The sequence below is a fragment of the Salarias fasciatus genome, unplaced genomic scaffold (assembly GCF_902148845.1).
Source record: "Salarias fasciatus unplaced genomic scaffold, fSalaFa1.1, whole genome shotgun sequence".
Taxonomy (NCBI): domain Eukaryota; kingdom Metazoa; phylum Chordata; class Actinopteri; order Blenniiformes; family Blenniidae; genus Salarias; species Salarias fasciatus.
In genome coordinates, this window is record NW_021941389.1 from 199733 (window position 1) to 227315 (window position 27583).

Here is a 27583-nt window from a genome sequence, read left to right on the forward strand (position 1 = left end):
AACACGTCCTTCTCTTCTCCTGGTTCTCTGCCAGCTCGTTCTGCGGTCAACTCACTGTCGCCTGTCGCACTTTGTATCTGACATCTCTGTCCTCTTCACTTCACCTCCTATCAAAAAGGTACTGAGAAAAATAATAATAATAATAGTAACAGTAGTAGTAGTAGTAGTAGTAGTAGTAGTAGTAGTAGTAGTAGTAGTAAATAGTGATATTGTTTCTCCCCTCTGGTGAAGTTCAGTTTTTCATTGAATTGGGGATTAGTGAAGGAGAGCTGTGCCACAGTGTGCGAGTGCAGAGGGAGATGTGACGGCTGCTCTAGTCGGCGTAGATGATGAATCCGGAGAAGGTGCTGTACTTGTTGTTGTTGCCTCCGTGAGCTTTTCCTCCGTCTAACTTAATGTAGACCTCGTCTCCCGGCTCCAGGTGCAGCACAGCGCTGTTACTGGCATAGTCATAGTTCTGGTCCGCATCCTGGGCTATGGCACTGGCACGCACCTGTGGACACACACACACACACACACACACACACACACACACACAATAATGCATGGGTTTTATGTACAACCTTTTTACCGGGCACTCAAAGTCGCTTCACATCATTCATCCACTGGGTGCAGGTGAGCTCCTCCTGGAGGAGACGACCAGGTGAAGCAGCCAGTCCGTGCCAGCTTTCCACACGATGCATTGACAAGTTTGCTTACAGGCCGTTGTCAATTGATTTTCTTTATTTCTGTATCTAGAGCTGAAACGATGCCTGGAATAATTCAAATACCTCGATTACAAAAAATGCTGGAGGAATTTTCTCCGCCTCGAGGAATCACACACACACACACACACACACACACACACACACACACACACACACAGAAGAAGGGGCCGGACGTGTGTGATTTTAAAAACAGGAAAATGTAGAGAGGACATGACGGTGAAGACGACCAAAGTAAAGAAGAAAACAACACTAAGAAAGGACAGAAAATGTGAAAAGTGTGGGAGCATTTCAAGCTCAGATCCAAGGCGAACGTCACTGAGTGTATTCATTGTAAGGCAGCCATGCATTCCACAGCAGCACATCTTCAGTGCCACAGCATCTCCACCGAAGGTTTACTCTGGATCCAAACTCAGAGGCCTGACAAGGTAAAATTACAGTTTTTCACAATTGCTAAAACACTAAACCCCGCTGCCTGAACCAAACTCTCAGTGGCCTAAACTCGTTTTTCGAATCAAACACTCTTTTGGCAAAAACTTAAACACTGTTCAGGTCCTATGCTCAATTTTCAAAACCGATCTGCTCTTTTTTGCAAAACCTGAGACACATTCTCAGTCACTAAACACATTTCACAACATTTTTGCAAAATTGTACTCACTGGCAGCAAAATGTGAACACAACTCCAACACAGCTGTCATCTTTTACACACAACAACTCAAAACTGAACACACATATTTCTAATGATGTGATCAGACCAAGTGTGCACAAAGACAAGATGCTGGAGACTGAACCTCCAGGACCGTGACCATGCAGTAGTCTGCTTTGGTTTTGTTTGTTTTGTATTTATTTTTTGTTATGACGGTCAATTTAGATATCACTTTGACTTAGATGCTTTTTTTTTTTCTAAATGCATTTCAAATACGTAAAATAAACATTTTCTGTGCACTACACACTCTGAAAACTGCTGGTTACTGTAAAAATAACCCACATTGGGTGAAATTGCTGACCCAGCGCTGGGCCCAAAAGGGACCGAGCCGATGCAGGGTTATTTCTACCCAGCTGTTTGGGCTGAAGATTTGACCCTGATGCTGGGTCAAGATTTATCACCGGGTCTGGGAAAGTTACTTTACTGTAAAAATGTAAACCCTTAGAATTCAGATACACGTGCCCTCTGCCATGCAAGGCTGTCAAACCCTCCACTGGAAGCCAGCTGGGGTTCAGTGCAGTTCATTGACATGTAGAGGAAAAGATTTGAACTAACAACCTTACAATTGCTAGCCAACCACTCTACCAACTGAGCCACAGCCACACATGAGTATAAGGAGAGGGAGGTCATATGTCTTTTCCTTCTTAGCCATTGCAATACAGTTTTTCACAATTGCTAAAACACATTTCTTGAAACCTCCATCCATTTTCTCAAAACCTTAAACACAAATCCAAAAATCCACACTGCATTCACAAAAACCTCAGACATTTCTGTCAAAACCGAATTATCACCTCAAAACCAGTTCTCTTGTGATTAAAACCACACTCTGCGTTCAGATCTCACACACAGCAGGTAAAAACATCTTCACCTCAGATCGTTCATTAGACACTACATGAAATAACTGAGGACACAGCAAGCAGTCCACACCTTTAAACCTGTTGGGTTATTTTCCCAACACATTTCCTGGGTAGCCCTAGATTTTGTGCAAATTTGGTCACTTTTACCCAAAATTAGATGAATTGTGTCGACCCAGCAGAGTGAGTTGATGATTTGAACAAAATCACCATTTTGAACACTCCTGCAACTCCTTCTCCTTCTTGCATCTGGAGACTTCTGGCAACAAACGCAACAGAAAACTGGAGTCCTGAGTTCTCACTGAGGATTATTGAAATGGCTAAGAAGGAAAAGACATATGAGACATCCCTCTCCCCATGGATGTTTGGCTGTGGCTTAGTTGGTAGAGTGGTTGTCTAGGAGTTATGAGGTTGTTAGTTCAAATCTTTTCCTCTACATGTCAATGAACTGCCCTGAACCCCAGCTGGCTTCCAGTGGAGGGTTTGACAGCCTTGGATGGCAGAGGGCACGTGTTTCTGAATTCTAAGAGTTTACATTTTCACAGTAAAGTAAATCTAAAGTAAATCTTGACCCAGCATCAGGGTCAACTCTTCAACCCAAACGGCTGCTGGGTAGAAATAACCCAGCTTTGGCTCGGTCCCTTTTGGGCCCAGCGCTGGGTCAGCAATTCCACCCAATGTGGGTTATTTTTACAGTAACCAGCAGTTTTCAGAGTGTGTAGTGCACAGAAAATTTTTATTTTACATATTGAAAATGCATTTAGGAAAAAAAAAAGCATCTAAGTCAAAGTGATATCTAAATTCACAGTCATAACAAAAAATAAATACATAACAAAAGCACACTACTGCATGGTCATGGTCATGGAGATTCAGTCTCCAGCATCTTGTCTTTGTGCGCTCTTGGTCTGATCACATCATTAGAAATATGTGTGTTCATTTTTGAGTTGTTGTGTGTAAAAGATGACAGTTGTGTTGGAGTTGTGTTCACATTTTGCTGCCAGTGAGTACAATTTTGCAAAAATGTTGTGAAATGTGTTTAGTGACTGAGAATGTGTCTCAGGTTTTGCAAAAAAGAGCAGATGGGTTTTGCAAATTGAGCATAGGACCTGAACAGTGTTTAAGTTTTTGCCAAAAGAGTGTTTGATTCGAAAAATGAGTTTAGGCCCCTGAGAGTTTGGTTCATGCAATGGGGTTTAGTGTTTTAGCAATTGTGAAAAACTGTAATCTTCTGTGAGAACACAGGACTCCAGTTTTCTGTTGCGTTTGTTGCCAGAAGTCTCCAGATGCAAGAAGGAGAAGGAGTTGCAGGAGTGTTCAAAATGGTGATTTTGTTCAAATCAACTCACTCTGCTGGGTCGACACAATTCATCTAATTTTGGGTAAAAGTGACCCAATCTGCACAAAATCTAGGGCTACACAGGAAATGGGTTGGGAAAATAACCCAGCAGGTTTAAAAGTGTGGACTGCTGCTGTGTCCTCAGTTATTTCATGTAGTGTCTAATGAATGAGCTGAGGTGAACATGTTTTTACCTGCTGTGTGTGAGATCTGAACGCATAGTGTGGTTTTGATCACGAGAGAACTGGTTTTGAGGTGATAATTCGGTTTTGACAGAAATGTCTGAGGTTGTGTGAATGTAGTGTGGATTTTTGGATTTGTGTTTAAGGTTTTGAGAAAATGGATGGAGGTTTCAAGAAATGTGTTTTAGCAATTGTGAAAAACTGTAAGTCAAGGTAGCACAAATTATGGAGATACACGTACTGCTGTAGCATAACATTGGCCTGCTGAGGGCTAGATTTCTGACTGCAGTGGATGGGTGGCTAGCTGGTAATGCTAAAACTGCTCGTGGGTTGTCATGCAGGGTTTGCTTGATCTGTGAAAACAGCACTGCAAAATGAAGATGATGAAATATGGAAACTGGGCAGTTGTCAAATTGAGAACATTGCTAAGGGCCCGGTCACACCGCCCCAACTTTGCCGGAGCGTTCCGTGAACGGCAGGGAGGAGGGCCGAATGCTCATCAACGCGCACAAAATGGGAAAAAAATCGAAAACGTTGGCTTAGCGGTGCACCGCTGAAGCCGGCGTTGCTTTAGTGTTGGTTTTGCGGTAGAGAGCGGCAGAGAGCGTCGGTATAGCGGCGTTCTGTGACTACGGAGCTGAACGGACCGTTTTGATACAAGTTCTGGTCGATTTTTGATAGAAGTGGATAGCTGAAGTTCATCATGCGACATGGACAAAAGAAGAGGAAGGCTGGAGAAGGAAAGGCAGCAGCCTCCAAGAAGATCACTCATTACTGAGCAGGCAGCTGAAGCAGTGGAGTCAGTAAATAGATGTGGCCCACTGGTTGTGTCAAGAAATATTCTTACCCCCCTCCAAAGGCTGCAACGGTCAGCCAGACCGTCATACATTTTGCAGTGTTTTTGCGCAGGAGCGTTTTTCTGTAATCCAGTATATTAGAAATTAAGATAAACAAAATATTGAGTCAAGAGGATCAGCAGACCTTTTAATGCCTCATGTCTGCTGTATTAAAGCAGAATTTGCAACTTTTTTACCTCAATAAATGTGTTTCAGAATCCCTGTGGGGGTAAACAAAGACTTGTCCCGGTGATTCTCCGGTCCCTCCACTCCCCCCGGGGTCTGGGTCCTGAAAACAGCGCTTGCAGTTTCAGAGGAGCGACCCGACTACATCTGAGAGAACAAACCTGCTTTACGGCGCTCATACGGGAGGACAAGGATAAAAGCTGTTGGAGTGCGATATCTGTCGTTGTGTTGCAATAGATGATCTTTGCATGATGTGTTGATTGGTTCTAATTTCCGTTTGGTACCTGAAAAATAAAGAGGAGTGGCACCTCCTCTGGTAGAAGTGAGCGCGAGTGAGTTCTCTGCACTGAGCTGAAAGCATCTCCGAGTGTGTTTGTTCCAATAAGTTTGAGCGTGCGAGGCGGGCAGACAGAGGGAGCGACCGGAGGAGGCAGCGCGAGGAACTGCTGCTGCAGAAGATTTAACAAAAGCACGTAAAACAAACATGAAACCCTCGCTAGCGTTAGCAACGCCACCCATAGGTGCTCACGGTTGGCAGAACCAAAAAGACAGAAAAAACTTTGTCTAACGAGCGGAAAAAAAGGAAACAGAAGTGGAACGCTCTCTGCATGGGTGGGGGGGTGGGGGGGGGGGGTGAGGAGGACGTTTACGACAGTGAGCATTCACAGGAGACCAGTAGGGGGAGCGCTAAAGCAAATCTTGCATAGTACTGCTTTAAGTGATGTGTGATATCAAGTGTAATGGTATATTTTTGCCAAGAAATAAGAATATTTCTTGGTGGGATTCTGAATTTATGAAGGCAGTGAATTTGGTGCACAAATGCATAGCCATCAACCTCATTTCGTCTTATGTCAATGATCTAATTAATGTTTCTTCTCTTTTTCAGTACATCGCCTCAGTCTCACATGGACAAATTCACCTACAAAGTGTCATCATGCAGCCCGAGCAAGCAGCTGGGCCACAAACAGTGTTTTAAACATGACAGTCACAGACATGCACCCACTGAGCATGGTGGAGTCACCTTTCTGCACTGCAAAGAAGCTCCTTTAAAGGTGAAGTGTGGCCCTTGCCGTAATTCTTTGCTTATATTGCATTCACAACAGAAATGTGTGGAACTATTTATGCACAGACTCGTTCTGGTTCAAATGTTTCTGCCTCCAATACGCCAAAGGGGAAGACTGCTAAAGTGAAATTGCACAAGACACAGGCACAGTTTGCACTTTATCTGTTTTTATTAATTCCTTAAAACTTAAAAGAAAACACTAAGTAGACTTTTTTGACTGTTTTATCTATGTTCAATTTATATTTATATTTTCAAGCCACAGTACATAAGATGCAGTTGCTGTTTGCTGCTTTGCATAAAGTGCATTTAATAATAAAAACATTGTCTAAAAAAGGAAAGCATTCCTTCATTCATTATGATTTGAAATGTCTTATTTTTTTGTGTATATTTCTATTTGCTCTTTAACTAAAAAATATGTTTTATTCTATTACTCGATTAATCAATGAAATTTTCCATAGAATACTTGATTACTAAAATATTTGATAGCTGCAGCCCGATCTGTATCAACTGACATTTAAACCAGTTTGAACTAATTATAAACCAATTCTTGAAACATCATTACATCACTTATGCAAAGGGCTCAAAGGTTAGATAGTCCTACGCACACACACACACACACACACACACACACACACACACACACACACACACACACACACACACACACACACACACAAGCAGGATTGCTACTGCAACAACACATCACCAGCAGGGTAAAACTAGCCTGTCTCACGACGGTCTGACCAGCTCACGTTCCCTATTAGTGGAGAACAATCCACCGCTTTGTGGATTCTGCTTCACAATGACAGGAAGAGCCGACATCCAAGGATCAAAAAGCCACGTCGCTATGAACGCTGGGCCGCCACAAGCCAGTTATCCCTGTGGTAACTTTTCTGACACACACACACACTCTCTAACTTTTGTATTCATTCCAGTTGCTTCATGAGTTTTTCAAGGAGACACAGATTGTTTACACGTCGTCGTGGTGATCAGTGATGGTCACGTTCATTTTCAGTTTGAGAGACGTTCAGACGTGTTTGCAGCTCCCAGTCAAACCAGGACACTTGACATCTGTCACAAACAGCAAGCTCCTTGTTGCAGAGGCCACGATGTTCAACAGACTTGCTACAAATTAGCAACGGAGTTTACAATGACTCAGAGGCAACCAGGGAGGGGCAACAAAGGATTTGCCAATCCTCGTCAAACCCAGCAGCAGAAAGATGAGGAAGAATGGAGGGAGTTTTGCAAAGTGAAGAAAGAAAAGTCTCAACTGGAGAGAGAACTCCCAGCTCAGGCAGGACAAGCAGAGACTGGGGAGACAACGGCAGCAGCTGGAGGACGAGAAGACGCTGCTGCAGCAGGAGTGGGGGAGCTCCGCCCACTGCAGGAGAGACAAAGAGGAGCAGCTGGAGGACGGCGGACTGCTGGACGACTATGTCCCACTGCAGGAGTATGTCCGGCTGCAAGGCGAGCTTCACCGCCTGCAGGAGGACAACATGGAGATGCTGTGTGTCCAGTTGCAGAGGGACACACAGCTGTGGACAGTCAGCAGGAATGTGAGGGACTGCAGGCGGAGTGGGAAGTGCTGCTGCAGGAAGACTGCGACCCAGTGATGGAGGATGCAAAGAAGAAGGCAGGAAGACACTGTCCGACTCCCAGAGGAAGTCCGCCGACTGCAGGACGTCTCATAGACCAGGCAGTACGTAGGCGTCCTGCTGGACATGTGGCTGCCTGCAGGAACAGCAAATACAGGAGAAACTAAAGAAGAGGTTTAGAGAAGAACCTTCAAAAGGCGGTTTTCGTGTGCCGAACAGAAAAAAGAATAGCATCGACAGTGTAGAGCACAAGAGTCACACTACAACACAGTGAGAAAAAGCAGAAAGACAAAAAGACACACTGCAGCAAGTGGCAAAAAAATGAGTATTTTCCTTCAATAAAAAAAAATAAATAAAAATATTGTGAATCACTGACTAAAATTCACAAACATTTTGAAATTCTATGCGTGTGTGCCTTGAGTCTTAGACTTCAGTTTCAGAACCAGACAAACAGATAAAAAACAATGTGAGTCTGAAATACAGTTTGGGTTACAGTTAGAGTTGGTGTTAGGTTTGGGTGAGGGTTGGTGTCAGGTTCAGGTGAGGGTTGGTGTCAGGTTTGGGTTAGGGTTGGTGTTAGGTTTGGTGTCAGGTTTGGGTTAGGGTTGGTGTCAGGTTCAGGTGAGGGTTGGTGTTAGGTTTGGGTGAGGGTTGGGTTAGGGTTGGTGTCAGGTTCAGGTGAGGGTTGGTGTTAGGTTTGGGTGAGGGTTAGGGTCCACCGTCAATTTGATAGGATCCTGGAATTCCAGAACTGAAGATTCTGAAACCCGAATCTACAGTTCTGGAATTTCAATTTGCAACATTCTGGCTTCAATTCCGGCGTTTGGCCACTATGTTTTTTGGCGCTAGAGAGCCATGAAAATTTATAAATGCTTTTTAAAAATCCCTTTTTAAGTGGGGAACTGATTTCTTTCACCAAAATGACTCTAAAAAAATCAGAGAACATGGCTATATGGGTTTTTCGACCGAAATGTCACTGCTTGCAAAAAGTGTTCGGATGAGCCCAAAAACACCCAAAACAGACAGTCACCCACCCAAGAGATATGTGTGCAGGGGTGTTGCCGGTCCCCGAGGGGTCCCAAATTTCATGGTGGAAATTGACCCCCCCGACCCTCAGGACACCCAAGGCTCATCCCCCCGGGTCCAGCCATAGTGACTGGGGGCTGATTCATGAGGTGAAATTTTTCTGCAGGTGGTAGAGAGATGACATCACAACACACCTGTCAGGGACCTCCAAAGCTTTGATTTGAAGCCAAGCCCAGACCTCTCAGCCCTTCCTGGGTGGAGTTGCAGCTTGTTTTCAGAATGCAGCAAACTGGAATTGCATTCCAGAAAGCAACATTGAAACATAGTGTTGTAGGTAGACACCTGAAACTCCCACCATTGCACTGCTAAGGCCCTAAGCTCTCATTTGAAGCAAATCCCACACCTCTAGGTCCTTCCGGAGCAGAGTTAGAGCTGTTTTCAGAATGCAGCAACCTGGAATTGCATTCCAGAAAGCTACAATGAAACTTAAAGTGTTTGGATCAGCCCAAAAACACCCAAAACAGACAGTCACAGTCCCCAGAGGTATGTGTGCGGTTTTTTTTGCGGTCCACGAGGGGTCCCAAATTTCATGGTTGAAATTGACACCCCCCCACACCCTCAGGACACCCAAGGCTCATCCCCCCGGATCCAGCCATAGCGGCTGGGGGCTGATTCATGAGGTGAAATTTCTCTGCAGGTGGTAGAGAGATGACATCACAACACACCTGTCAGGGACCCCCCGGGAGTCACATGTTAAAGCCCCATCCTCCTAGCCCCTCCCCTTCCAGAGTTACAGATGATTCCAGATTGGAGGGAACTGGAATTGCATTCCAGAAAGCCTCACTGAAACTTTAAAGTGTTCGGATCAGCCCAAAAACACCCAAAACAGACAGTCACAGTCCCCAGAGGTATGTGTGCGGTTTTTTTTTGCGGTCCACGAGGGGTCCCAAATTTCATGGTGGAAATTGACCCCCCCCACCCTCAGGACACCCAAGGCTCATCCCCCCGGGTCCAGCCATAGTGGCTGGGGGCTGATTCAGTCAGTGAGTGTGTGTGTGTGTGTGTGTGTACGGGTATAGGAAAACCTGGCACGACCTACCTCGTGGGGACATTTTTTGGGTCCCCATGGGGGGAAACAGTGTTTTCTTGACCATGTTGTTGTTACTGAAAAAAGTAAAAATGCAAAAACATTTCTTTAGGGCTACGCTTTGTTTTGGTGTGGGTTAGGGTTAGGGTGACGGCCCGAACGCACTGAACGCGGAAGCGCAGCGCGCGGTAGCGCCGCGCATGGCGCTTCTGATCGCCTCCCATGTTAACCTATCTGACCGGCCGCACACAACGCGCAGTGGAGCGGCTCGCGCTCTGCAGTGCGCCCGCTCCGCTTCATTCTGTTTTTCACGCGAGCCGCGAGCGCCGGGAGCGCCATATGTCAAGCTGGATCAAGCAGATCGGACCAAACAGGAAGTCGGAAACAGAAAAGGCAAGAGGATCCGGTCAATTTTCAAAATAAAATAAATTAAATGACGATTAGTTGCGGACGGGGCTGCCCGTCCGTCTATAATTTGTCACTTGGGTCTAATCGCAAGAGAGATGGACACACAAACAGACATACGCACCCAATCAAACACACACACACACACACACACACACACACACACACACACACACACACACACGCACACACACACACACAGCGACAGAGATTCACGCGATGCAGAAAAAAAGAGGACAGGAGGAGAAAAAGTCTCTCCACAGGTCACCAAAACACACACATCCATACTGGCAGAGCGAGACAGAGGGAACAAATGTGAAAACCGAGAGCTGACGAATCCAGCCGAGTGCAGCCGATGTGTGACCAGCGCGGAGAGCGCAGGCAGCAGATACGCCTCCAGTGCGAACAGCCAAGCGCCGGTGCGGAGACGCGCGCAGCGCGCGCGGCGCCTCCGCTACGCTTCCGCGTCCAGTGCGTTCCTGGCGTAAGGGTTAGGGTTAGGGGCTACAAATGAATGGGAGTCAATGGAAGGTCCCAACGAGGATATAAATACACACATGTGTGTGTGTGTGTGTTTGAGTGAGTGAGTGAGTGTGTGTGTGTATGTGTATGTGTGTGTGTGTGTGTGTGTGAGTGAGTGAGTGAGTGAGTGAGTGAGTGAGTGAGTGAGTGAGTGAGTGAGTGAGTGTGTGTGTGTGTGTGTGTGTGTGTGAGTGAGTGAGTGAGTGAGTGAGTGAGTGAGTGAGTGAGTGTGTGTGTGTGTGTGTGTGTGTGTGTGTGTGTGTGTGTGTGTGTGTGTGTGTGAGTGAGTGAGTGTGTGAGTGTGTGTGTGTGTATGTGTATGTGTGTGTGTGTTTTCCATTGCAAAAGGCTCTGTTAAAGTGGTCAATGGTGTTTCAAATTATCTGGTTTCCTTGTTAACTGGTGACCGACTTCATTTAGCATTGCTGTTGCTACTAGCAGCAGTTGTTGAAATCAGACTCATAAAAGCTCTGACAGCTTGTTGTCTGGTTTTTGACATCTACCGGCAAGAAGGGACGTGAAAGAAACCCATTCGCCAGTTAACACAGTCCAAAAGCTTGGCTCCGAAATATACAGGAATTGTTCAGTTTGTGATACAAGCATGAAATTGGGTACACGTATAGCCAAAGGCAGCGGTTTTCAAAGTGTGAGGCGCGCCTCCCCTGGGGGGCGCCAGAGGGTTTCAGGGGAGGCGCGGCACGACAGAGAAGAAAAAAAAAACCCGTGTGGGCTTCCGAAGCAGCCGCGCAGTGTGTCCTTCGAGATTCCTCACCCCCACCCCCCGCTAGGGATGGGAATCGAGAACCGGTTCTTTTGTAGAACCGGTTCCTCGTGTCTCGATTCCAAGGAATTATTTGGCTGAGTCCTTAACGATTCTGCTTATCGGTTCTGCTGTGTGCGTGACGACGTACCATGCGCTCCGCGCATGGACTCCCAGCAGCCCCGGCGGCTGCGGTCCGCTCCGGCGCCGCTACAGAGCCGCAGACCGGAAACTTTCAGCAAGGATCCTGTTTCCTCACTCCAGAGCCGCTGCTTCAATCTAAACAGAAACAAGTCGGTGCCAGATGGAAAGCAGATACGTGTTCCTGAATGAGTGATTTCAAAATAAAATCTGTCGTGTTTTTGCCTTCACATTGTTTTTTTGTAATTCTTCTAGTAGAATATATGACAAACAATGCAATCTAATCATTATATGCATTAGAAGAATGGACAGTGTTGTACTCATTGTAGGAAAGTCAAATGAAAATCGCACAAATCAAAGCAGTATGAGCGGCAAGGCCGGATTAACCATTAGGGCAACTGGGCAATTGCCCAGGGGCCCGAGACCTACAGGGGCACACGGCAGGAGCCGCATAACCAGAGCAGAGGCGTAACTTACAGAAGGTTGGTGGGTTATGAAAACCCTCGGGCCCTCTTGCGGTGAAATCCACTGCCGAGGATTTTTGTTTGTTTGTTTGTTTGTTTGTTTAAATCCGAGGCAGAATGAGCAGCAGCTGCTTCTCTCCAGCCAGAGGCGCCGCTGCTGGCTCGGGCCCCAGCTGAAGGGGGCCCCGAGGGACGGCTGACATCACTCAATTTCAATGACAAATTTAAGACGCTACACTAGACGCTGCAACGACAGCGTGTCGAAAATCCCCCCTCATGGGGCCCTTTCTGAGTGCTCAGCGGTTAGTTGCTGGTAGGAGGGCCCCGACAGACGGCAGCGACACAACTTGAAATCCCCGGATAATTTACAATGACACTATTATATCCCAAAAGATGGTCCAGACAACGGCGTGACTTCAAATGAATGAGGCTTTATTCTTGCATACATTTCCCATGATCCCAGGGCGTGAACAGCGCCTACAAATACCTGACACGTGCTGACGTCACCACCATGTGACCGACACCACATTTACCACCCCCCCTGAAAAACGCAACAAACAACCGAGTTCAAGCGTGACATAACAAAATGACTTATTACTTAACCTCCCTAGGTAAACCGGGTGGGCTACCAGTTTACCCCCATAGCCCAGTGGATTATTCTGCCACAGCACAGGCTATGTACCTAAACTTCAACTCAAAAGTCCGTGACGTAGTCCCTGAGGTATGCGGGCCTCTGGCGGGCCCTAACCGGACGAGCTTCTGGCTGCGCTAGCTCAGATGGCCCAGCCAATTCACCGGGTTGCCCTGCCGGAGCCTCCACCTGTACTGGAGTCTCCATCTGCTCATGAAGGGGGTCCCAGACCCCATCTGTTGTGACGAGATCTGAGGGAGTCAGGTGATCAGTCAGTGACGGTGGCGCCACCCGTCGGAGGCGCTGGCATGCCAGCCCGAACCGTCTGCCAGGCGGAAAGTGGGCGGTCCCAGCTGTGCTGCGACCTGCAGCGGCGTGGACCAGAAAGAGGGCAGCTTGTAGGAGCGAGTGGGTCTCCGGACTCAAACCCAGTCCGACACGGCCAGCGCTGGATGCCTAGCCCGATGCTCCTTGTCAAACCGCTGTTTCATGCGCCGTTGCTGCTCTGCCACTCTGTCCACGGTGGAAGTTGGCACTGCCGGGACGTTGCTAACAGGGCGACACAAGCGATCCAGAGGGAGCTGCAGCTCACGCCCCAGCATCAGGAGCGCCGGTGAGCTGCCAGTCGTGGAATGCGGTGTTGCTCTGTAATGCATTAGCGTGCTCTGCAGAGAGTCTGAAAATGGGAGGCCGTCCGCCATGTGCGCCCTGAGTCCGTTCTTTAGGGTTTGATTGAACCTCTCCACGCCGCCATTGGCCTGCGGGTGGTACAGGGCAGTCCCGATGTGCTTAATCCCCCTCCCCTCCATGAAAGCCGCAAAGTCAGTCGAGATGAACTGGGGCCCGTTATCCGTGGTGATGGCGTCCGGGACGCCCCAGCGGGCAAACAGGGAGGAGAGGAAACCGATGACTACCGTAGTGGTAACAGACCCAGCAGGCAGCACTTCTGGCCATTTGGAGTGGAGATCATAGGCCACCAGCAGGAAGCGCTGATGATGTGGGGTGCCGTGGAGTTCGCCACAGATGTCTACCTGAATGTGGGTCCACGGTGTCTGAGGCCACGGCACAGGCTGCAGAGGTGGGGAGGGAGGTGGGCCGGTTTTACCGCTGCACAGTCCCGGACTGGATCCTCAATGTCTCTGTCGATGCCTGGCCACCAGACTAACCCTGAGAAAGAGGGGTAAGTGGAAGCTCCATCCTCGTCGCCAATATTATATCCCAAAAGATGGTCCAGACAGCGGCATGACTTCAAATTAATGAGGCTTTATTCTTGCATACATTTCCCATGATCCCAGGGCGCGAACAGCGCCTACAAATACCTGACCCGTGCTGACGTCACCACCATGTGACCGACACCACAGACAGGTCTGGAACCTACCTAAAGGGGCCCCACGACTACCCGGCTTGCATCAACGTGATGCTTTACATGCAGTCAATATCCGACATTCAATAGTACGACGCCATGACTGCATTTGCAGTTCATGCCACTAGGTGTGCTGTTTGCATGTTCAACCTTATTTTACACAGACACCACAGAAGAAGAAGGGCGCCTGAAGTGCAGCCTCTCTCTGCATGTTGTGAGAAAAAGCCGGCAGGACGTGGTGATATGTTCAATGATGCGATGCACCGTTTTTTCAGTAAAAGAGAAGAAGTGAACTTGTTCCTCTTGTAACCGGGTTGAACCGATAAAAAGTGGTTGTAAACAATAATGGTCCACATGGCACGGGCTTTATGTTTGCACTTATGAGCGTTTCCCATAAATTTGTTAACTCGTGATTAGATTTTCTTTTTTTTTTTTTTTTTTTTTTATTATGTACTGCAAAATTGCACTTAAGAAACATGGACATGTAAAAATAATTGTCGCTCTTAGAATTCTGAACTCGTCCTTTTTCTTGTTGTGAGGATGACTTTATGTTGTGTCATGAAAATGCTTTGAGCATTTTCAGGCAAACTGCTGATTATTTCAGATTTTATCTTTTTTTTTTGTCCATGAACTGTGACTGCAATGAAATAATTAAAGCAAAAAGTTTTGAAGTGCTTTCAGTATCACTGTCCCTGTTATTCAGCCTCCTTTATATGTTTACCCAAATTCAAGATTTTTACAAGTACGGTATTTGAAGTTTTCAGAGTGGCTGCTTTCTTTGAGTCATAAAGTGTGTTACTTTCTCTGCAGCCGGAGGCTCATAGACCAGCTGAGACCAGGGTACTTGCTCCTGTTCTGACACTAAATGTGTGCTTTGGGGGGCAATAAGTGCTTTAGGATTTTGTAGGCGTCAGAATTTTAGCTTTGAAAGAACTTGCCCAGGGGCACGTCGGGGTCTGAATCTGGCTCTGATGACCGGAGCGGCTGTGTTGCCAGATTGGACGGGTTTCTGCACAATCAAGCTTCTTTTGAACCCGAGGTGGGTTGATGGCATGGCTATGTGTTTGTGACGTGTTTTTTTAAATGCAAATCTGGTTTTTTTAGTTTTCATGATATGGATATTTTTTTCTTCTGTTCAGGATGAAGATATGAAAGAGTTCATGCAAACACCCCATTTGTATTGTTTCATTTCTCACTCAATGAGAATTGATAAGAGAATTGATAAGGAATTGTACCACCCACCGTTCTGACGGTACGAGCGAGCACCGCTTCTTGGTGACCCCCCCGATTAAACATTAAACGGGGGCCACCGTGCTTTTAACTTCTCTTTGGGGAGGCTCGCTATTGCACACTTTGAAAACCCCTGGCCAAAGGCATTCCAAAAAGATTTAGATATGGAGGCATCATGGATGTTCAGCATGACGCCCATGGCAGCTGTTTTTCAAAATGGCCGCCAGCAACAACTGTTTTCTAGAGTGATGGGTACGAAATGTTATTGCAGACAAGGCGATTGTTTAATTTATTTAGCATATTTACTTGGTAATGTTTTTTTTTTTTTGATAATTGAACATTTCATTGAAAATTCAAAATGGCCACCATTTCTTCAGACGGGTTACATATGGATGATCTCTTTGTCGAATTATACATTTTTCTTGATGCAGATTTTTTAAATTGTTTTTTTTTTTTAGTTTTTTGTAAGTTTTTTTTTAGGTTTTTTTTTTTTTGCTTTTTCTTTTTTTTTACTTCTAAATGCAGAATTTGAATTACAAACATTTTAGTTCACAAGTCTCAAAGCTGCTGTAGGCAGGATTTTGCTAGTCAGTGCTAATGTTTCTGCGTTTTCTTTGGATTACATGTTATAGTATCCATTGATAATCCTTTAGGAGTGTAGCATCACTGCTCTACCGCAAAGGCGCAGCGTTTCCATCTGTCTCTGTTCTGAGCTGAAAAGGAATCTCGACAGCTCCAGGTATCTTTGACCAATCAGAAGAGCCCCTGAGGCTCTAACCGTGATTGGTCGAGGGGCGTTAGTCGCACGTTCTTGTGGGAGGGGCTTTGTGGGAGGGCTTGCGTAAGGGTGTGATGTCAGAGAAACAGGACAGGATTGGCTGTGCTGGGTTTCAAATCGCCATCTTAGATGGGTCAAATCGCCATCTTGCTTAGGTAACCCTAAGCAAGATGGCGGAGATGCCGAATCCTGCCTACAGCACCTTTAAGTGAGGCCAAACCTAAAGCCGCGTCCAAACCTGGATGGTTCGAGCGACGTCATTACATTCAAAGTGAATTCAAAGGAGAGACAACACATGACTGAGCGCAGCGCGAACGGGGGCGGCGCAAACGATCCGAAAGGGGTCCGGGGTGGCCAATCGACGTGAACTCCACCCATGGTGTCCTGACAGCCAATCAGCGTTGATGTTGTCTGGAGACACAGTCAGGATTCTGGTGTTTGGAGTTGGAACTGCCTTTTTTCTGGGTGTTTCGCCTTGATTACCAACACAGACCGGCGTGACCAAAGTGAAGCAATAGAAGCCACTAGAATAGAAGACAATAGAGGTTTGAACCCAGCTTTAGGTCCATCACAAGGAAGACTCTTCACACTCGCCTTCACAGAAACAGAGGGCAGTGCACTGGAACTGACATTTTTTGCACCCTGACGCAGCCCTTCTTACATCTGCAGGTGATGAGTTCATAACTGGACTGGCCTGCATCTGGTAGGCAGGTCCAGAAGGGCATTTGAAGGGAATTTGAATTCTGCATCATAAAAAATGACTGATTTGACACCGATATCACCTATATCAGACAATCATACAAGTGACTGCCCTCTTGAAAATGGCAGCCATCTTGAATATTCATGACAACTTTTCAATTATCCATAAGACATTTACCAAGTACTATGAATGGTAAATATCACATTATATCCATTACTCATAAGAAAACTGTTGCTGCTACCGGCCATTTTGAAAAATGGCTGCCATGGGCGCCATGTTGAAAATGTATGATGCCTCCATATCCAGTTCTTTTTGGAATGCATTTGGCTGTATGTGTACAAATTTTCATGCTTGTATCACAAATTGAACGATTGTATTGGTTAACCGCTGCGTGAACAGGGAAACCAGTCACTCCAGAACACCGGCTCCGCTCCGGTTTCCAGACACTCCTCCTCCGCTAGCTAGCTGCTGCATTCAGGTGACTGGAGCTGCTGCGGGAAACTGAAACTCGGAGATGCGGTCAGTCGTTCACATGAAGGCGGCGGGGACAGCTGGACTCATCAGGCAGGTTGCAGACAGGAACGGCTCTCAGACAGCTGTGAAGCAGCTCTCGTTGTTCACTTAAGAGCTCTTCCAATGAACGATTCATTCATTGAACGTCACAACAGAGCTGCATGCATAAGCCCCAGGACCCACTCCCCAGCCACGTTCAGCACAGACCTGTTTGATTCTCATGATGCGTCGAGTTCGTTACATGGTTGTTTTCCTGACTGACGGACTGAGGACTGAGGACAGTTTGTAAACCGTTAGCCTTGCCTCATCCAACACAGGGGCCTCTATTTTGGTAAACTGTGCCTCGTCTAAGCACAGTGCAAGCAGACGGCGAGCGCGGCCCATCAGCGGGGCGTGTCCAGACAACTTTGCAATTTCGTGAACGGTGCCTCCATCCCGCCGCCGGAGCAAGTGTCAAAGAGGGAGGAGAGAAAGTGGGTTTAACCCAGCTGAACGTAGTCTTGACCAACCAAATGAATGCCTCTTCTCATTTACAAATGCACTGCAGCGAAGCATACTGCTAAATTAATATGATTAAAGACATTTTATTTCCTGGCTGCTCTGCCACAAACAATCAATATATGTGCTTTTTTCTATATAAATAATCAACAACAAAGGAGCAGACAAACGGCTTAAAAAAAATGACACAACTGCAGACACCCTGCATTTAATTTAGGGGCTAAATAAAAACTTCCAAGGCGCAGGACAGAGTGGTTTCGATTTATATGCATCATAACTGATGAACAGAAATATGCTAAAGCACAAAGAATCCCAGATAGGAACTGGTCACCGCTGTCTGCGGGCCGGTCACTGAGTACAGCTGCACAGCGGAGCAGCTGAACCTGCTGGTTTCACCCAGATCAATATCCTCTGAAAGCATTCCTATCAAACACATCACAATCCAGCCTCCCAGAAAAAAGAAAAACAATTATGAAAGAATGGTGTTGGTATCTTGGTCGTTCCGCTCCCCCGCCCCTCACCCCCCACCCCGCTCAGAACCCTGCTCCCAGCTCCATGTCCTCCGCCCTGCCCGGCTTCACATTCACTCACTTTGTTAAAATGGTTCGGTGTGTGGCCATCAATTCAACTGGGAAAAAGAGGTATTCATTCATTTTAAACAAATCCTACTACACACCCCTAATCACTGAGGGGCAGATTCAGACTGGACTAACATGACGCACCGGAGAGGAATTAAAACATAAACATCCTCCGTAATTATTACAAATAATAATTTGAATAAAAAGTATTTATTTCATGAGTGATTTTGTGCATCTTTGATGGAACTGACATGCTGGAAACCAGCCTGTGAGTTTTTCTCAGACAAATTATCACCGACCGGTCGCTCCCTGCAGAGAATAGACACGGTTCCAGCCCGTGCACACCGTGCACACAAAATTAGCACCGCGCCCGGCTGAATCTGTTGACCCCTCCCCCTGGTGCATGGCCACACCCATCTTGGTGCAAGTGCAGCAGACGGTTAGCAACCTGTGTTGCGCCTGTGGCAAATACAACTGGACAGCTTCCCCTTCACGAAAACCCCTTTCTGATGAAGTCGTTCCACCGAGGCGCGTACTTTTACCTTTGCCCCATTCAGTACAACGGAGAAGGCTAATTGTGGCTTCATGAAATGCACTGCAAGATGACGGAAAATCAAAACGCCACACTCCGAAGCCGTCTGAAGCCATGTTTCAAATTTTGAAGCATGTATGATATTTTGTTGCGGACTGTGGCGGCGTGGATGGTGCGGGATTAAACGTGGACAATCTGGGAACGAACCGCCATATGCAGCGGGAGACCAAAATACACGGCATCTCTGCACGGTCACTCCGAAATCACAGGCGAAACAGTCAAAACTAGGGTGACCAGATCCCAGTTTACCACATGTGGGACAGAGACTATATCTGAGTGGGACAACGTGGGACACCAAGATGTTGTGGTTGTCTTCAATAATTAATTTCAAAAAATTTACCGGTATTCTGCTCAAGTATATGATATTTCATTTTAATGCAACTTTCCCAGGTTCATGTAAGATAACAAAGAAACCTTCGCTCATCTCCAAACACCACAACATTAAAGAGTTTGTTCTGAACAGTAATGAACCACATATTCAAGTCCAAGATGAGGCTCCTGAAGAAGCTCCATTCACCTCTAGGCTCAACAAATCAAACCCAACAATCTGAATTAAAAAATGTTGCAAGGACCTCACTCATGCAGTTCAAAATAGCAGAGTAATTACACCTCAACCAAATGGATTTTAAATGATGTATTAACCTGTTATTTACGGTGCATCGTCACATTTTATGCCATGTTCTTTATGATAATTGTCATTTATTTCAGAGGAACCCCTTGAAAACAAGATGGTGCAAGTCAAGAGGCTACTCCTCTATAAATAAAATGTTAAATAAATAAATATTGTGGTACTGAAGGCACAAAAAGATATAAAACACAAACACCACACTATTAGAGTCTTTGCTCTGACAGAACAATCCTGAAGCTCATATTCAGATAAGACGTCCTGCAGCTCACTGCCAGTGTTCTGCCCTGTATGGACGGAGTGTTGGACATCCTGTCAGACGCTCCTTAGTTCAGCTGCTGTCACTTTATCTGTGTTCAGTAGTTTGGGTTTCAGCAGGAACGTCTTCGTGGAACGGGAACTGCTCTTTTGAGACACACGTTTTCTGAGAGTCTGGGACTGTTGGTGACTCACATCATATTCACCTCCATGTGAAACGCAAAAACTGCTCCGACGAACATCACAGAACACTCTGGTGCAGTGGCCCTGCACCGGTCTGACCAGGAGGAGGAAACGGCGTCCCACTCTGCTGCTTTTTCTTTTGTTTTTTTTTTGTTTTTTTTCGCGAGTCGTGTCTCTATCTTTTTCCTCCATGTCTGCTGCTGCAGCCGAAGCAACGCTGTTGTTGTTTGAGGCGGGGCGGGGTCAGGCAGCAGGGTGGGGTCAGGCAGCGAGGCGGGGTCAGGCAGCAGGGCGGGGTCAGGCAGCGAGGCGGGGTCAGGCAGTGGGGCGGGGTCAGACAGCGAGGCGGGGTCAGGCAGCGAGGCGGGGTCAGGCAGCGGGGCGAGGTCAGGCAGCAGGGCGGGGTCAGGCAGCGAGGCGGGGTCAGGCAGCAGGGCGGGGTCAGGCAGCGGGGTGGGGTCAGGCAGCAGGGTGGGGTCAGGCAGCGTAGCGGGGTCAGGCAGCGGGGCGGGGTCAGGCAGCGAGGCGGGGTCAGGCAGCGAGGCGGGGTCAGGCAGCAGGGCGGGGTCAGGCAGCGGGGCGGGGTCAGGCAGCAGGGCGGGGTCAGGCAGCGGGGCGGGGTCAGGCAGCAGGGCGGGGTCAGACAGCGAGGCGGGGTCAGGCAGCAGGGCGGGGTCAGGCAGCGAGGCGGGGTCAGGCAGCGAGGCGGGGTCAGGCAGCAGGGCGGGGTCAGGCAGCAGGGCGGGGTCAGGCAGCGAGGCGGGGTCAAGCAGCGAGGCGGGGTCAGGCAGCGGGGTGGGGTCAGGCAGCAGGGCGGGGTCAGGCAGCGAGGCGGGGTCAGGCAGCAGGGCGGGGTCAGGCAGCGAGGCGGGGTCAGGCAGCAGGGCGGGGTCAGGCAGCGAGGCGGGGTCAGGCAGTGGGGCGGGGTCAGGCAGCGAGGCGGGGTCAGGCAGCGGGGCGGGGTCAGGCAGCGAGGCGGGGTCAGACAGCGGGGAGGGGTCAGACAGCGGGGCGGGGTCAGGCAGCGAGGCGGGGTCAGGCAGCGGGGCGGGGTCAGGCAGCGAGGCGGGGTCAGACAGCGGGGAGGGGTCAGACAGCGGGGAGGGGTCAGGCAGCGGGGCGGGGTCGGACAGCGGGGCGGGGTCAGGCAGTGGGGCGGGGTCAGGCAGCGGGGCGTGGTCAGGCAGCGGGGCGGGGTCAGGCAGCGAGGCGGGGTCAGGCAGCGGGGCGGGGTCGGACAGCGGGGCGGGGTCAGGCAGTGGGGCAGGGTCGGACAGCGGGGCGTGGTCAGGCAGCGGGGCGGGGTCAGGCAGCGGGGCGGGGTCGGACAGCGGGGCGGGGTCGGACAGCGGGCGCACACCCGCGTCTGGCTTGACTGACAGATCATCCCAGAGCTAGCCCCGCCCCCTGAGGACGGCTCTGTCCCGACCACAGACACACAGCTGTTTGATCAGCGCCAGATGAAATGCAGCCTCGGTGAGACTGCGTTTAAAAAAAAAAATCAAGGGCTGCTGTCAATGCGGGACATTACCTCAATTTGCGGGATGCGTGAAAAGTATTTAATATGCGGGACTGTCCCACACAAAGCGGGACATCTGGTCACCCTAGGTTGGACTGTTGCTGCTTTCACAACACATCAGGAAGCCATGATCTGCCCTGCAAGATAAAACAGGTCACTCAATGAAGCTATAAGTGAGGAACCACCATAAGCATGACAGCAGTTTCAGAGACAAATCCTCTTTGTCTCTTGTTCATTTCTCATCTGTCCTGATTCAGGCTGATCTTATTAGGAACTCACTATACAAATGCAAGTTAAAAATACATCCACCCAATAACGACGCCTGTGGCAGATTCAACCTATCATGCAAATCATGCGCACATGTTTTTGTCCTGAGTGAAACCGGTGTCATTTTGGTCGTACGCATTTGATCAACTACATATCAACATGGGCTGTTACACCAAATAGTTTATCTGCAGTTTTTGGAATTACTCCCCTCACAGGTGCCCCTAAAGAACTGAAGCGTTCATGTTGTTCTCCACTCCACTGGCCCATTGGCTGATTCTCCTCAGGTGGAAGCTCCCCAGTTCCCCTCCACATCCCCCAGGGTCCGTGAGGTTCTCTATGACCCGAGGCTGGAGCCACGAAGGTTAGCTTTAAGAGCACAACTAATCATTACATTGTGATCGGGACCCTTTTTTGAAGTATTTACATTCCTGAGACTTTCCTTCTGTCCTGGAGGATTGAAACATGTCATTTAGAATTAATATTGTTTTACTCATTATTTTTTCCTTTATTTGTCTACTTTTTTTTTTTTTTTTTTGTGGACAACAGTGATTGGCCTGGTTCTGGGTGGGGAGGAAGGGACTGACACTTGGTTATGATAATCGTTGTTTGTTCTATACTTTTACGCATTGTGCACTCCATCACACTACATGTCAAAAATGTTTAAAATGCTCGATCAATAAAGTTGGGAAAAAAACGAGTGTTAAATTTATGTGATCTCATTGTCGTCTTTGACTAAACTTCTCAAGATTCAAGTAATTAAAATTAGCTAAATAGTTTTTATAAATGACCACAAAATGTATAACACGTAGATTTACGAAAATACATCGATTAAAGCAGAACTATGCAACTTTTTTACCTCAATAAATGTGTTTCAGAATCCCTGCGGGGGTTAACAAAGAGTTGTCACGGTGACTGGCCGGTCCCTCCACTCCCCCGGCATCTGTCCTGAAAACAGCGCTTGCAACTTTCAGAGGAGCGACCCGACTACATCTGAGAGAACAAACCTGCTTTACGGCGCTCAGACGGGAGGACAAGGATAAAAGCGCGTAAAACAAACACGAAACCCTCGCTAGCATTAGCAACGCCACCCTGAGGTGATCACGGATGGCAGAACCAAAAAGACAGAAAAAAACCTTCGTCTGACGAGCGGAAAAACAGGAGGGGGAGCACTAAAGCAAATTGTCCTTTAGAAGTGATTTTGAGCACGCCTAAGTAGCTCCAGCAACTACTTGTTATATAAAGTGGCAAAAACAGGTTGTGCATGTTTTCGGTTGATGGTTGTTGCATTGCTCACTTACAGAGAGGCAGATACGAAATACGATGTGAGATGTCAACTCTGGTACCGCTACTCTGCCAGGAGACCAGGATGGTGTTTGTTCAAGGCAAACCTCTCTGTAGCAAGAAGCTCAGGAAGATCCAGAGGATTTCTGGAGGAGCTAATGAGCAGAGAGCAAACTGTCAGCAAGACTACGCAACTTTCAACAAGCGCCAATCTGTATCGACTTAACCTACCGATTTAAACTGTGATCACAAGAAAAAAAAACATTTGCTTTGCAAAAAATACTCCAGCTCATTTATGTCATGATAAAAACGTGCAGTGAGTTGACATGTAGGTGCTGCAGTGAGATCTGTCTTTCCTCAGTTAAATCACATTCTGATCTGATTACTTTGTGTGTGTGTGTGTGTGTGTGTGTGCACGCGCATGTGCATGCGCATGTGGTTGTAAAAGCTCATTGGTCAGCCTGGACAGCGACAGCCCCCTGCAGGATGCTATCGGCTCCAATCAATGGACTGTTAGCATGTTAGCACTGAGCTGCTTACAGCTAACATCCACCAGCCAGACCAGCCACAGCTTCCCCAGAGAGTCAGCACCCTGCGTCTGAATCCGGGATCAGCGTTCTCCACGCAGACGGACAGAACAGACACTGCACTGGAGAACCAGCAAGAACGTTCCTGATCCACAATTTATTCAGTTTCTCCTGCACAAACAACATAACCAGCGTTAGCACAGAGCTGCTAACAGCTAATGGAGGAACCACAACCAGAGTTAGCACGGAGATGCTAACAGCTAATGGAGGAACCACAACCAGAGTTAGCACGGAGATGCTAACAGCTAACCAAACTAAACCAAACTAAATTAAATTAAACTAAACTAAACTAAACTAAACCAAACTAAATTAAACTAAATTAAACTAAACTATCTAAACTATACTAACTAAATACTAGTTTAAATACTAAACTATCCACAAAGCTGCCCTAGGAGCTAGAATGCTGTGGGAAGTACGGTGCACTGAGCCCTGTCCTCTAATGTCTGAATGTTATTCCCTTTAGTCCGTTCATTGCTTTTCACCTGCTGTCCCCCCCTTCGAGGGGGAGTCTTCTCCAGTTTCAGTTGCTGACTCCACTATTACGAGGGCCTACGAACAAGCTCCGGCCGGACCGGGAGGACACTCCTGTCTACTGTCGGTCCTGCCCACGGACTGGCTTCAGTTCTACCTCTGGGATCTGTAGTTCCTGTGCTGGACCGACCAACGGACTGTCCTCAACATAGTCCTAGGCTTTACTTCTCATTGTCTCATGCTAGCTGTTGCCAAAGCTGTCCGTCCCTGGGAGAGGGATCCCTCCATACTGTGGTTCTCCCCAAGATCTCTTCTTTTCCCACTGGGTTTCTGGAGTTTTTTCTTGCCGGATGTGAGGGTCTAAGGTGGTGGTTGCTTCATTTTATCTCGTTTCTGTGAATTTGACATATTAATATTATGCTTATTCACTGTTTCTATTTTTACCAACCAATGTAACACTTTGAAGCCTCTGAGGCAGCTGTTGTTGTGATACTGGGCGATACAAAAATACATTGATTGATTGATTGATTGAGCTAATGGAGGAACCACAACCAGAGTTAGCACGGAGATGCTAACAGCTAATGGAGGAACCACAACCAGAGTTAGCACGGAGATGCTAACAGCTAACGGAGGAACCACAACCAGAGTTAGCACGGAGATGCTAACAGCTAACGGAGGAACCACAACCAGAGTTAGCACGGAGATGCTAAGCGCTATGTAAAATGCATAATGGATAATGTTACTGTTCTGTACTTAGCACAACGGCTTTAATGACCTTATGTGAAGATAGTTAACAGCAGAGCGGACATCGTCATCAGCCAAACCCACCCAAACACGAGTACAGACGGCCGCCATCTTGGAGAAGGAATTCCCATAACCTGCACGATGTAACAGAGCGGCATGAACTGGTAAATGTGACTCATACATAACAATACACGATACGTCTAATAAATAATAAATAATAAATAATAAATAATAAATAATAAATAATAATTTAATAAATAATAAATAATAATTTAATAAATAATAAATAAATAATTAGATTTTCAGGATGTGTTGAGTCAGTGACATTCTGGAGAACAGACATCTGGGACTGTCTGGGAGCTGCACCGGAGGGCAAAGAAATCACAGAGTTCATTTCTTTTGCTGTGTTCCTCGTATTTCTGTGGCTTAAAGCTCGTGTCCGGAGTTTTGAAAGAGAGAGGTTTTTTTTAATCCATTGTCTGGAGGTTCCACCTCCCTCTGCTTTCATGAGCGACCAAGCCACGCCCCTTTAATTGTGCACGCTGTTATCCGTCGGGTGAAAATGAGAGCCTCTGAGTCCTACAGCATCCTCCATGTTGAGCTGTTTCCGGTGGATGTTCAGCAGACAGTGGATATATCCGAGGTGAGCGCGGCGGCTGCTGCAGAGCTAACTCTCCTCTGCTGGGCGGGCGGCCGTGCTCTCTGGCTGCGTGCACATTTTGATTGACAGCGCGAGAATGCGGAAGCTCGAAATCTATTGGCTGACGCTGACCGGCGCTTTTTCGGATAACATGGGGGTCTATGAGACGAAGGCGGGGCTCATAAATAACAATAACAACCATAACAAGATCCTTATAATAGGTGACTTTAACATCCATGTGGATGATTCTGGTGATAGTTTGAGTAATGCGTTTATTGCAGTATTAGATAGTATCGGTTTCTCTCAAAATGTTGAATGTTGATGAATCCACTCATAGTCACAAGCACACCCTGGATCTGGTCTTAACATATGGGATAGAGGTCAGTGACCTAAATGTTCTCCCTCAGAACCCCATACTCTCAGACCATTTTTTAATTACTTTTCAGGTTTTGATTGAAGACTACTCTGCTCAAAAAGATAAAATTCAGCTGATACGGACATTATCTGAAAAATCTGTGGCTCGGTACAAAGAATTGATCCAGCCTGCATTTGCTGCATTATCTTGTGAACTCACAGAAATGAGCTTATTGACCAGTGGTGATAATAGTGATCAGTTTGTTGACAGTGCTATGCACTCACTAAAATCTGCCCTTGACGTAGTGGCCCCGTTGCAGCTGAAAACCAATCGACCCAGGCGCGTTGCTCCATGGTTTAATTCTGAAACCCGTGTTCTCAAACAAAAAACTCTGCAATTAGAAAGACTGTGGCGTAAATCTAAATCGGAACAATCTCTGAAGGCCTGGAAATGTAGCTTGCTAAGCTATAAACAAACTCTTCTTAAAGCCAAGACATTATATTACTCTCGTTTAATAGAAATAAACAAAAATAACCCTCGGTTTCTGTTCAACACTGTAGCCAGACTGACAAGCAGTCATACTGTAGTGGAACCAGTAATCCCAGAATCTTTAAACTGCCATGACTTTCTTAAATTCTTTAATGATAAAATCATAACCATCAGAGGTAAAATCAGTGAAGCGCTTTCCTCAGATCAAGCTCAGGGAAACCAGCCACTGCCTCCACCTGAAATACCTGAAATACTAGATAGTTTCTCATCAGTAAATGGGGCTGAGATTACTTCGATTGTAATGTCTTCTAAAACTTCGACCTGTCTCCTAGATCCAATTCCAACTAAGCTTTTCGAAGATATTCTTCCAGTTATCTTAAATACGATCTATATCTAGATACTAGGGCTGGGAATCACCAGGTACCTCACGATACGATACTATCATGATATTTTGCCCACGATAATGATAATATCACGGTACAGCGATTCTGCGATAATCGATACATTGCAATAGATGTCATTCACGATACACCACAATATGTCACTGAAGATATTTAGAATTTATTGACCAGAAAACATTTCAAATGAATTACAAAATGCTGTCAATTTCACATAAAAAAAATACATGTGAAATGAGTGAAAACAGTAAAACAAAGTGCACAGTAGCTCTTCTTAGGAGCTTGCAAAAGCGTATATCCATGCATGTGAAAAATAAACATTGTGGTCACTGTCAGTGCATTAGAACTTCAATCAGCTGGGTGGTCTATGAAAATCTGGACACACATTTCAACTTGTACTTATCACTGTAAGTTTAACCTAAAGCTGCTCTGCAGACTGCACATAAATTTCAGTGCTAACACTGATATCAATTTGTTCTATGTAAACTTCAAAACCTGAAAACATTGAACTTGTGCTTGAACTTGTTTTGAGTTTAACCTAATCATGTACTGCACATATATTTCAAAACTGCATGTTCTTTTTCAGGAAGAGCAACTGGTCAGCATGCTCAGAGCTGAGACAGCTTCTCTGAGAGCTGATTCTGTCACCAGCAGTCGAAAAGACCCGCTCTGCGGGTACGCTGGTCCCTGGGACACACAGATGTCTTTGGGCCAGCTTGGCAAGGAGTGGGTAGGCCTGAGCATGATGTTTCCACCAGTCCAATGGGTCATCAGTCAGTGGTAGAGGTGGGGCGTCTAGGTATTGCTTGACCTCTGTTTCAGCTATGGAAGTAGCTGAAAGTTGATGGTGGGTGGTCTTGAACGTCTGCCCAAGGAGATCTTCAAGTGCAGACTTCCTCCTCTTTGATGTGTGTGCATTGGTGTCTTGAGTCTGCTGCTGCTCAGTGCTTCCCTCCTCGTCATGGGTAGAAAGAGAGCTCGCCTGAGATTCATCCATTGTTGCATCTTTCTGTAAG

At 47.0% G+C, this 27583-nt stretch overlaps 1 protein-coding gene across 1 annotated transcript in view; it reads right to left on the reverse strand.

Annotated features, from left to right (window-relative positions):
* Window positions 1-313: 313 nt before the first annotated feature.
* The window catches only part of c1ql3a (complement component 1, q subcomponent-like 3a), a 42368-nt gene continuing 15098 nt past the window's right edge, over window positions 314-27583 (reverse strand). The window contains exon 2 of the mRNA XM_030087573.1: window positions 314-493. Coding sequence (XP_029943433.1) covers window positions 314-493 — 180 coding nt within the window. The remainder of the gene's footprint in view (window positions 494-27583) is intronic.